General features: G+C 33.7%; 1 protein-coding gene across 2 annotated transcripts in view; it reads left to right on the forward strand.

Moving 5' to 3' along the window:
• Window positions 1–10,795, forward strand: part of LOC118186047 (phosphatidylinositol 3,4,5-trisphosphate 3-phosphatase and dual-specificity protein phosphatase PTEN-like) — a 55,480-nt gene extending 44,685 nt beyond the window's left edge. Inside the window, exons 10-11 of one of the 2 annotated variants that reach the window (XM_085812192.1) lie at window positions 3,741–3,849; window positions 9,637–10,795. In XM_085812192.1, the coding sequence (XP_085668318.1) occupies window positions 3,741–3,849; window positions 9,637–9,837 (310 nt within the window). In that variant the 3' untranslated portion in view covers window positions 9,838–10,795. Of the gene's footprint in view, window positions 1–3,737; window positions 3,850–9,636 lie in introns of both variants that reach the window. The other variant, XM_085812191.1, reaches the window with a different exon arrangement.
• The last annotated feature ends 249 nt before the right edge of the window (window positions 10,796–11,044 follow it).

Genomic DNA, 11,044 nt, shown 5'->3' on the forward strand with positions numbered 1-11,044 from the left:
TCCTAGACTCCACTAGTGCACATCGAATAATAACCTCTTCCTGTCAACACTAAAATAAAAATGGCATTCGATTATTTCTACTTGTCCATGTATAGTTGACAGAAAGGTAGATGGGAGCACAAACTTGATCGCGCATCCGTTTATAAAGCCATTTAAAAAAGAAACATTCCTGGCATCTATGGGATGCCGTGCAAGCACTGCAAGGTTAAAAAAAAAAAAAAAAAAAAAGTGCCACTGAATTTAGGACAGTTAGTCAATAACAAGTTGGGCCGCATCTGGCCTTGATAATGGCTGGCACATGACAAGCCATAGATTCTGTAAGTTCGCGAGAGCATTCTATGGGAATGGCTTGCCAAACATCAGATAGAGGTGTCCATAATTTAGGAAGAGTTGCTAGTGTTGTGCGATGTGGTTTCGCACCTTTCTCCGAAAAATTCAAAAGGTGCTCAGTAGAATATAACTCAGGGCTTCTAGGCAATCAATTTATGACAGAGAAGTCAGAGGAATGCTCATCCAACTAGGCAGTAGTCAACTGGGACCTTTGAGAGATGCAATTATCTTGCTGGGATACTCCATTTCCGTGTGAATGTCAGGACAACATAAATAGATGGAGATGATCGTTAAGCAACTCTACATACCAAAAATCATTTTGAGGGAGGTTGGTACCAAAGATGCCAAACACTGCTGAGAAAAAGCACGTCAGACCATGATTGAGCCACCATGGCCTTCTAAATTTCCAACCTGTCATGCAGGATCCATGGCTTTATGAGCCTGCTGCCATATTCTCAGCCTTCTGTTGGGATTAATTAGTCAGAATCGAGATTCATCACTCCATGCCACTCAGTTTCAGCCCTCTAGATTCTATTCTCTGTGTTCTCTTGAAGCCTATATGATGAACAGGGGTAATAAATGTTGCACGGTTCGTTTACTGATTATACGACTGTCACCGTGATTCAGCTGGATGTTTATTTGAGCTCATGTTTGGCTTCGTTGACTATGTACAACATGGCTGAGCTGTTTCTTACCATGCTTTTTCGTGGCTAATTGTCGTTTTCAATTTGCTGATCTCTAGTTCTTTTTCCTACATCCACATATCCTCGGTATACTCTTGACACTGTCGATCTTGAAATTCCTAGCCCCTTGACGATTTCGGAAATTGAATGGCCCATGCGTCAAGCGACTGCTATCTGTCCGTGATCAAAGCTATCTAAATCAGAAGTTTTACCCATACTGGTAATTAAAACAAATGATTAACAGCAATCGTAGTACTAGCTATAAATGCAGTTACCACAATGCCCTAACATGAGCATAAATGGGGAGCAGTGCTACAAAATTTGCATAGCCCAATTCAGTGTATTATTATAGCTAACATTGTTTGGATGTTCTCAAGTGATAAATAAAAATAAAATCTACATTTTGTAATAAAAAGCATTCTAGAGGAAAGAATTTATATGAAGGGGAGAAATATTCAGGATTAAAACTAATGCTTAAAACTGAGTATCTTCTCCCTCTTCCCTCCTCTTTTTTAGCACATTTTTAAAGTAAACTTTTTTATCTGTGGGTAATTTTTACTTCTCCCTCTCCAGTAAAAATTAACTTTCTGATGCATGCGAGTCATTCATCTTTTTAAAAATCTTTTGAAGTATATGAGCATATGGTGTCATTTTCCTCCTGTTTAAAACTTTTATTTGTGTTTATCGCTGCTTTAAATTTACACCTAATTTTCTTTTACCTTTTCTGTAAAATGCTAAGGTAAGCAGTATTCCTTTTGAAATCTAAATTATTTGTTATCTCATTTCCAAATACTGTTTTGACTATCAAGCAGCTGCTTTCTGCTCCTCCTGCTTGCAGATGTAGGGTTGAATTTCAAAAAAATTTGTAAGACTTATATTTTTCATGAATAAGGAAAATAGCTAAAAAAACATTTCAGCAAGCTCATTAACCCCTTCGTGCCGACTGTCACGTCTACGTGCCAGCAACGAACACACTCACTTCCCGGCCGACACGCAGGCGTGCCAGAGCGTTTTCCCGTTCAGCCCCGACTGTCACGTATTTGTGCCAGTGTCCTGGAATGTTTTAAAAACTATAATTTCTGCCACAAGATGGCACTGTATGTCCATATGGTTTCAGATACATGTACATTAGACCTTCTACTCGAAATGAGAGAAGCATGACTCACATACACATGTTTTTGATTATATAAACAAAAGGGGAAATAAATGTTTTCGAATGGCGTGATTTATGACGTCTCTTTAAATTCGCACGTGGTAGTTGTTTATTGTAAGTAGAGAAGTTTAATTTTCGCTAAAGTGTTGGGTATTTCGGTTTGCAGTTCAGTTTTTAGAAAATAATTAGATCTTGTTAGACGTGAATGCTTTCTGTTTTTACCGTTGCAATGTTGAAGCGTCAAAAATGCTTAACAGAGCCTGAAATAGCAGAAATGATGCAAAATATTTCAGATATTGATTCTGAAAATTCTGATAGTAGTGATAGTGATACTATGATATATTCTGATCATAAAGAATCTGGCGAATCTAATGATGATGAGGACATTTCGGACATCTGTACGTCGAAAGCAAGTACTTCTCCATGGTCATCCACAATAGAAAATTTAGAATACAACAAAAATATGGGAGGAGTAGATTTAAGCGATTCCATCATTATTCAGTACACATCTGTCAGAAAACTGTTAAATGTTATAAGAAGCTTTTCTTAAATATCATGGATATGGCTGTAATTAACACCAATACTCTTTTCAACAAAAAAGTAAAAAAAAGTCCTCTCCTGAATTATCGGCTTAATTTAGTTAATCAAATTATTTATCAGAATTCCTCTAAAAGCACCAATGTTAATATCACACCAAGATCAGCAGAATCATTAAATCCGCTCAGATTAACTGAAAGACATTTTCCAAAACTTTGTTCAGAAGAGACTGATAAGAAAATGAGACGACGATGCTTCGTTTGTTCACATTCCCGGAAAAATCCTCCAAAACGGCAAATGAGTTATTACGAGTGCAAGGAATGTAACGTAGGACTGTGTGTAGATCACTGTTTTCAAATTTTTTATATGAAAAGAGAATTTTAAGTAATATATTTAGTTTTCAGATGTATAATGTTAAAAGCCATAAAATGGTGAGTAATGAAAATAAAATGTGTAAAATATGCATTTAAACAAGAAATAAGGTAATTAAAGTATCTATAAAAATATCTGTAAAGCGTAAGCCGTTTAAATACTCTATAGAGCATTATTAAACAATGCGTTGATACTTCGGAAATTTCATGGATTTAAGCTTAATAGCAAAAAAGCCCCCGGCCCTGGACAGACACTCGCAGAAGACACTGCCGGTCTCCGCGATAAGCGCGTGTTTGTGCTACCTGGCACGAAGGGGTTAAGGAAGTTTAAACATGCTGTCAAAGTGCTGAAAATGTCACGTTTAAAAAAGTCACGTTTAAAAAGATTTGTTTTTTGGGCAATACTTTCTTTGCAAGCTAGAAGCTACATCACAGTTTCCTGCTGCCATACACAAACTATTGGAAAAGAAATGGGTTAAAAATTGTGTCTGGTTAAAAACTTTTGTTGTTGGGTTTTTATTTTTCAATATTTGATTATATCTTCTTTTTCTAGTGTATGATTTTATAGAAGCAAAATAATATTAAAATGATTTTTTATTTATTATTAATGAACATATTAAGATATAGTTTTAAAAAAATGGTTATTTAAAATTTTGTTTTCAGCAGTTTACATCATGAGGAATGTGGAAAAGTTCCAACTCTTACATTGTATAAAAGTGATTTAGATAAAGCTACAAAAGATAAGACACATAAACTATTTAGCCAAGATTTCAAGGTATGTATAGTTAATTTTGGGGGAAATGTTTTGTGTAAACATAAATGCAAAAATAAATATTCCAAGTAATGTAAAAATCCCATTTGATTTAAGTCTTAAGAAAAAAAAGTTGATGAAATATGTACGAAAATATAGCCTTCTAAAAATAATGAGTTTGTCAAAGAATAATCTTCCTGTAGTAAATAAAATCATTTTTTTAAGACCATGGAAAAGTTTCTTCCCATACTTAGGGATGAATACACACGCTCCCCACTTTACAAACAAGCCTTCTTAAAGAGTGAAATTTATATGGACTTCCAAAGAGTTCAGATTCTCATTTTTTGAAAGAGAAGACCAAAATTTGGTACTTTTCCGTTTTGCCTGCACAAACGATAAAGTCGCCAATAATGGTACAACTGATGCCAAACGGAATATCCTTGCTGGTAACCTTTTACGCTTCATTTTCAAAACAAGTCGCAGCCATTTCTTATTAGATTGATTGTTTCTTTCAATTCTAGCATACAATTACATAGAATTTTTACAAGATAAATTTTATGCCCTAAGACCATTTGCGGTAATTAAGTCAATTAGGATACAATCACACCGCTTACTGGAAGGCGAAAATATAGAAAAGGCAAAATCAGGGGTTAAATTCATTAATTTTAATGAGAATGCACTAGCGAGGTAAAGCACTGTGGTTTTACATAATTTCTGAGTAAGCTATTCGTACGAATTGAAATAATTCCTGCATTTAAATTATTATTCCAAATTAAGATTTACTGTATTTGACAGCATATAAGATGCACTGGCATATAAGACGCACTCTTATTTAGAAGGCCACGCACAAGGAAAAAAGCTTCAATAGTCCGTGCGGTACCGCAATAACTTAAAATGTGGTTTCTTTTAGTTCTCTCGTTTCGTAAAAGCCAAATAAACAATCATTGAATGCAATTACCAAACATATTTTTATTAAGGAAAATTAACAAGCGGCAAGCTATTTTGAACATGATATGTAAATTTCAATAATGAATAAATGAATGAATGGCAAGCAATCAAACATAATACAGAATAAAGCAGAAACAACAAAAAACACAGATTCAAGGAAAACTTTGCCTATCAGACTTTAATCACTTTCAAAACCATAAAAATCCTTTTCATTATCATCATCATCGAAAACGAGAATATCGTCATCACTACTGTTTCCGTCATCGCTGGTATCACCATCTTCGAATAATGCATCATCTTCTGTTCCGTCAAGAGCATTACTGATTCCACACTTCTTAAAGGACTTAACAATTACTTCAGCCTTTATGTCCTCCCAAGATCTTTTTTACTCACTTGCAGTCCACCAGGAATGACAGCTATCTGGGTTTTTAATTCTCTCGCTTTATTCTTTATGGTTTTAGTTCTATGGGCGCTAAACTGATCCAAAACCAAAAGAGAGGGTTTTCTAAAACCAGGTCTCCTCGCCTATATGTTCTGTAACCACAGTTTCATTCCAGCTTCGTACATCCAGCCTTTTGGATGAGCATGAACAATTACACCTGTTGGAAGTTTTTCTTTCGGCTATGAAAAATGGCGGTAGTTTTGTGCCATCAGCAAAACATGTTAGAACTACTGTATATCGGGTTATTCATGACCTGCGGTTTTTATGGTTATTGATTTAGCCCCTTTAATACTCACAGTTTTGTTGGATGGTACATCAAATGTGAGTGGAAATATGGATGAAATATTTCCTATTTGACCGAGCTCAAAAGAAGTTTTCTTGCGTGCATTTATAACAAAACCTATGAAATGCTAATTTTTTTCTTTATAATCTGCTGGCATTTTCTGTGCAATAGTTGTTTTTGTGTGCATTGATAAGCCTTGCCTTTTCATGAACCTGTAGCACCAGCCCTCAAGAGACCCTGAAAAGTTCTGATTCCCATGTTTTTCTGCAAATCATTTGGCCTCATTGATTATCATTTTGGTTGAAACACTTATCCCAGATTTCCTCTTATCTATCACCCACATTTTTACGGCATTTTCAAGTTCAGGCCTAGATGGAGCTGAGCATCGAAGGTTATGTTTTTGTTTTTTAGCAGTCTTCAGTTGATCCTCCTGCAGTCGCCAAGTACGTATCATTTTTTGGGTAGGTGGTGGACCGAAATGCCTTGCTGCTGCTCTGTTTCCATGCACTTTGGCGTAGTTTAACACTCCTAGTTTATACTGAAGTGTATAGCTTAATCTCTTGTTTCCTGTAGTCATATTTTCCAGGGTATTTTTTTTAAACAAATAGTTTTAAGCACCGATACCGACACGTTTATACAGAGTAGCACCAGTACATGTGTCGGCTGAGTCAAGGAAAGTCTTAAGGAAAAAAGGAAAGGCTCCATAGACGTAATGTGACCGTTGAACCTGTTCAAACTTCGACAACAGCTTCGAGCTTTGGCGCTTTTTGGCGACAGATATTTCACACATGCGCAAAATAATTATGGCAGATGTAGAAAAAGTTATGTGTGTCTAGACCTTTATCTGGGCTAAAAATAGCATTCAGTATTAAAAGTTAACCTGTGTCCTTCATGTATAAGACGCAGATAACTTTTTTTGAGACCAAATTTAGGAAAAAAGTGCGTCTTATATGCTGTCAAATACAGTAACTTGAAATTAATGTAGATATTTACTGAGAGAATTAGATTTTTGTAGTGTAGTTTATGTGAGATGAGATCACTTGGGGTCACGTGATAAGAACCGGCGAATCAGGATGTTGAACCATGAAAGCATAGTAAATTCTTAAGTTAATGTTTTTTACAAATTTATTGTCTATTGGCTTTTTACAAAATTTTAAACCATTTTAAAATGTTTATGCCTTCAAAATAAAAAATTCTTAGAACTAACAGCTGTGTTGTGTCGCTTATATAATCAATATAAAATTTTCTATGGAATAATAAAATAGCATAGAATTATATGTTGCAAGTAAAAATTTTAATAATTTTTATGCTAACAGAACTCTGTTAATTATAGAAACAATAAAATTGTTCTTAGTGATAAAAATCAGAAAATAACTTCATTAGCTGCTCACAGTCTGCTGGTGCATGGAAAATTTAAACACTTTGGTAAGTGTGCTAAACAGTCGAGCTAGTTAGATCTAGTCCTAAAGTTGAAAAATCATTAACAATAAAAAATTGGAAATGTAATCAAATATGAACAGACGATAAATAAAGTTTTTCTTTTTTTGTCAGACTTCTGAGAACGTAAGAATATAGTAATTTCCTTAAGTAGAAAAGAAAATATTCTAATGAATTTGGAAGAATGCTAACAAATGAAGTAAAAAATACATCTGTCTATTGTTTACAATAGCAAATCACTTGTATCAAGGTGAAAAGGTATTCTGTTTATAAAGAAAACAACTTGGTTGCCACACTACTTGGAAAACCAGGAAAAGTCATAAAATTTGAAAATTAATTAAAGAAGTCAGGGAATTTAAATATTTTATTATAATCTGGAAAAGTCAGGGAATTTCATTTGGCGAATTACGTATCGCATTAGTGTCATTCGGCAGCTGACGTAGGGCCAGTTTTCACAGCTGCAATCAGATTATCTTTTGGAAAGGCAAAGCAAGTTTCCAGCAACTTTGGTTTTCAGTAAGCTCGAGAATTCAAGAGATTTACATGCGCATGTGCAGTTCATGTTGAACGAAAGAAAATATCTTTCCATTTTCGCGTAAAACGAAATTGGTTTAATCCTAATATATGGTATCCACGGGATTTGGCAACATTATGATGAGCAGTAAATGGATAATTTTGGTATTGGCAACAGTTTTAGTCTTTAAGTAACTAACTTTATTCATCTCATTTAATGTGGCTTTTTTCTTCTAAGTTTGTTTATTATTAGTTAATAATAATTTCAAAATTCATGTCCGTGGAGTTTGTGAGAAGAGTACGGTAAAATCATCCTAGTGTTATTTGAACCACACATATACACTGTGAGCTGTATGATACTTTGCATTGTCCTGCTGGTAAATGCCACATCATTCTGAGTGGGAAAAAAATTGCATGCTGTGGTGGACATAGTCCGCAAGGACAGATGCGTATTTCTGTTTATCCATGAAGCTTTCCACAATGATGAGTGCATCCAGAGAATGCCATGAAAGCATTCACGAGACTATAATGCTACCTCCTCTAGCTTGGAGCCTTCCGTCAATTGTTGCAGGTTGTTTGCTTTATGACATTTCGCACCGTATACACCAAGTTTCATCTGTTTAATGGAGCATAAGACGGGATTCATTGGAAAAAGCTACCTGTCACCAGCTGAACCATCATTGAGGAGACGCTTTTGGTAGTCCCTTGGTTAATCTGGGCAATCAGTTACTCAACAGTTGCATGTCTATTCGGCTGAACGCATCTCTGCAGCCATCATTCACCTCTGCCATCTATGGCCCATGTTGCACCACATTTGCCACATCAGTGATTTTGGTTAGTGCCATTTTGCCATCCACTGTGTAAATTTACCATGGCAGCATGCAAACAGTTACAAAATTAGCTGTTTCAGAAATGATTCCACCCTTGGCCTAAAAACCAATGATCATGCCCTTTTGGACGTCAGTTAAATCTCTCCGTTTCTGCATTCTGCCAGCAATTGCAATGTTTTCTGGTTCTCTCGGACACCCTTTTTATATGTGCTTTACTATAATGTGCTGCCACCTGCCTTTTGTGATTGGTTATTTCCTGTTGACATTGAAAGTAGGTTGTGGTCACATTAATGTGACTGGACTGTGTAAATTTTATATCAAATGAAATTAGGATGAAGTTTCCAAAAGAAATATTTTTCAGTTTATGGCCTAAAATGTCATCATTTATTGAATTCCAATTCTGAATAAAAATTCAATATTTTCAAGCTATGAATCTGTCTAAAAATAGAGCTACTGCAAGCTCAGAATTAGAAATATTTTTTAAAGAGAGAGATATAAATTTAACCTCAGTATATAGCAATTATTGCTTATTATGATAAAATTAATGAAGGGTTTATAATGTATTATATATATGTAAGATATAACAAAATACTATGGCTGCACTAAGAAACGATTGGCAAACTCAAAATTAACTATTCTAAATTTGGTGTTCCCAAATTTGAGATCTTTCCATGTTACATAACAATCTAAAATTAACCAATAGCAGCTTAGCTACACTTCATGCACCTACTTAGTATAAATAGCTACTAACTGCATAGTCTCTCTCTCTAAAATTATGGGATGCATTTAGCACCCCTACTCTTCTATTCGTTATGAAAATTGTGTTAAGAAATTCATCATCCAAAAATAAATTATATTTAACTATGAAGTTGCTCATGTTTCTTGTAAAATTCCATTGGATCATTCCACTGTGATGCAATTTCCAATCATCTACACAGCAGTATTTTCAGCCATGACTAGAGCGTGAATTGTTATTATCTCCTGCCAAAAGTATAACATTACATATATATATATTTCTAATTAATCTTACCATTTGATCAAAGGATCATGGATTTCACTGCAATTGTACAGCCATCAGATGAGTGCAAGTCAAAGCATAAGAATTTAAAATCAGTTGCTTGCAAACTGTACATGCAAAGTATGCATATAGTATAATGATCATCTTAAGTTAAAACATGGTGCATAGTCTATAGAAATGTTCTCTATAGAAATGTCGGGCCGTTAAATTATGCCTGAATTTTTGCCAGAAATTTTTATTATAATTGCATTTTTATAATATTTATTTATAGTTTTGCTTATTTCTTTTATCAAAACTAAACTTTGATTCTGTAAATATTGATAATGAATTTTTAATCTAGGTTAGATTACAGTTTAGTTATGTGAATGATTCGCCTTCCAACATCAGCCTTCGTTCTGAAAGTAAAGCTTCTATGCATGGTCAGAGTACTAGTGATAACGCAAGTAGTCACGGTGAGACAAGCAGTGAGAATGAAATGCTTGATAGTGAGACAGACTCTGATGATGATGACTGGGAAGGTTGTGAAGCAACACATGTTTGATATAAAAAGTGTAAAAAAAAAAACTATTAAGATATTCTTCAGTTGCCATGACTTTTGAGGCTGGATTTAAAGCCCAAGACACAGTAATGCATATCATGTTTAACCAGTTCCAGTCCATGAATGGAAATTATTTATAATGAAGTACATTGCATGTGCTGTGTCCTTGATAAGGCTTAATTTTGCAGAAACATTAAAAGTGGAAGAACAAGTAGACTTTTTAAAATCCAAAGATATTGGTATCCATCATCATAAATCAAATACTTGTATATTTTTTGTGTTTATCTTTAAAAATATTCTGTTGTCATCTGTGATTTTTGACTTTGTGCTGTATGAATTCATTATACATTTATAATACAAATGGAAGATAAAAACAGAGGATAAGCATCCTGTCCTTTTCAACATAATGTAATAAATTTTTGTCCAATTCCGTCATCAGTGCATGTGTGTACGTTGATTTTATTTTTACAGTGTGTGTGTCAGACTTTGCCTTTTAGGCTGTTCAGTGTGCCAATATACGTTAAATTCAATAAACTGGTAAAAAAAATCATGTAAAGCATGTATACACATGTGGTGCTATCCTGTGGTAGTTCTTCAAAGCAATATGACAATTACATTATGTTTGAAAATGCTTATTTGATAATAATATTTTTTCTTTGAACAAAAATATTGTGATAATTTCAAGGTATAATTCAGTTACTATACAAATGTCTTCAGGAAAATCTTTGTATATTTAGTTTACTGTGCAGTATATACTTTTGATCTGATTTAATATGAGTATGATATGCTCCACAAGTTTTTTTATTATTATTATTATTACTTAATTTTTTTATTAGATAATGCTAAATCATCTAAGGTTCCGTTAGCATAATTAATATTTTAACTGTTTTCTATTTTCATTAAATGCTAATTTTAATACATTTCTTTTAAGGATAAATGTTCTTTAAAATAATTGAAGAAGGTTAAATATAATCATATATAGTACATTTAAAGCAGTTTCAAAAATATTTGATAAATTTTTTTTAAAAAAAACTGAAATCAAATTTAGGGAAGTATAAAATTTAGTTAAATATTTTTTTATTTAAAGGAACCTATAGTGACAATTTTTTTCCAGTCATTCGGATCTGACTAATAATCACATAATTTTAATTAAATAGATTCTTTTACTTTTATGAATATAATTATTTACTAAAGTGTTTATCCATAATAA

This window comes from Stegodyphus dumicola, chromosome 2 (genome assembly GCF_044657685.1).
Source record: "Stegodyphus dumicola isolate Sdum_Otavi_A_Nest chromosome 2, ASM4465768v1".
NCBI lineage: Eukaryota > Metazoa > Arthropoda > Arachnida > Araneae > Eresidae > Stegodyphus > Stegodyphus dumicola.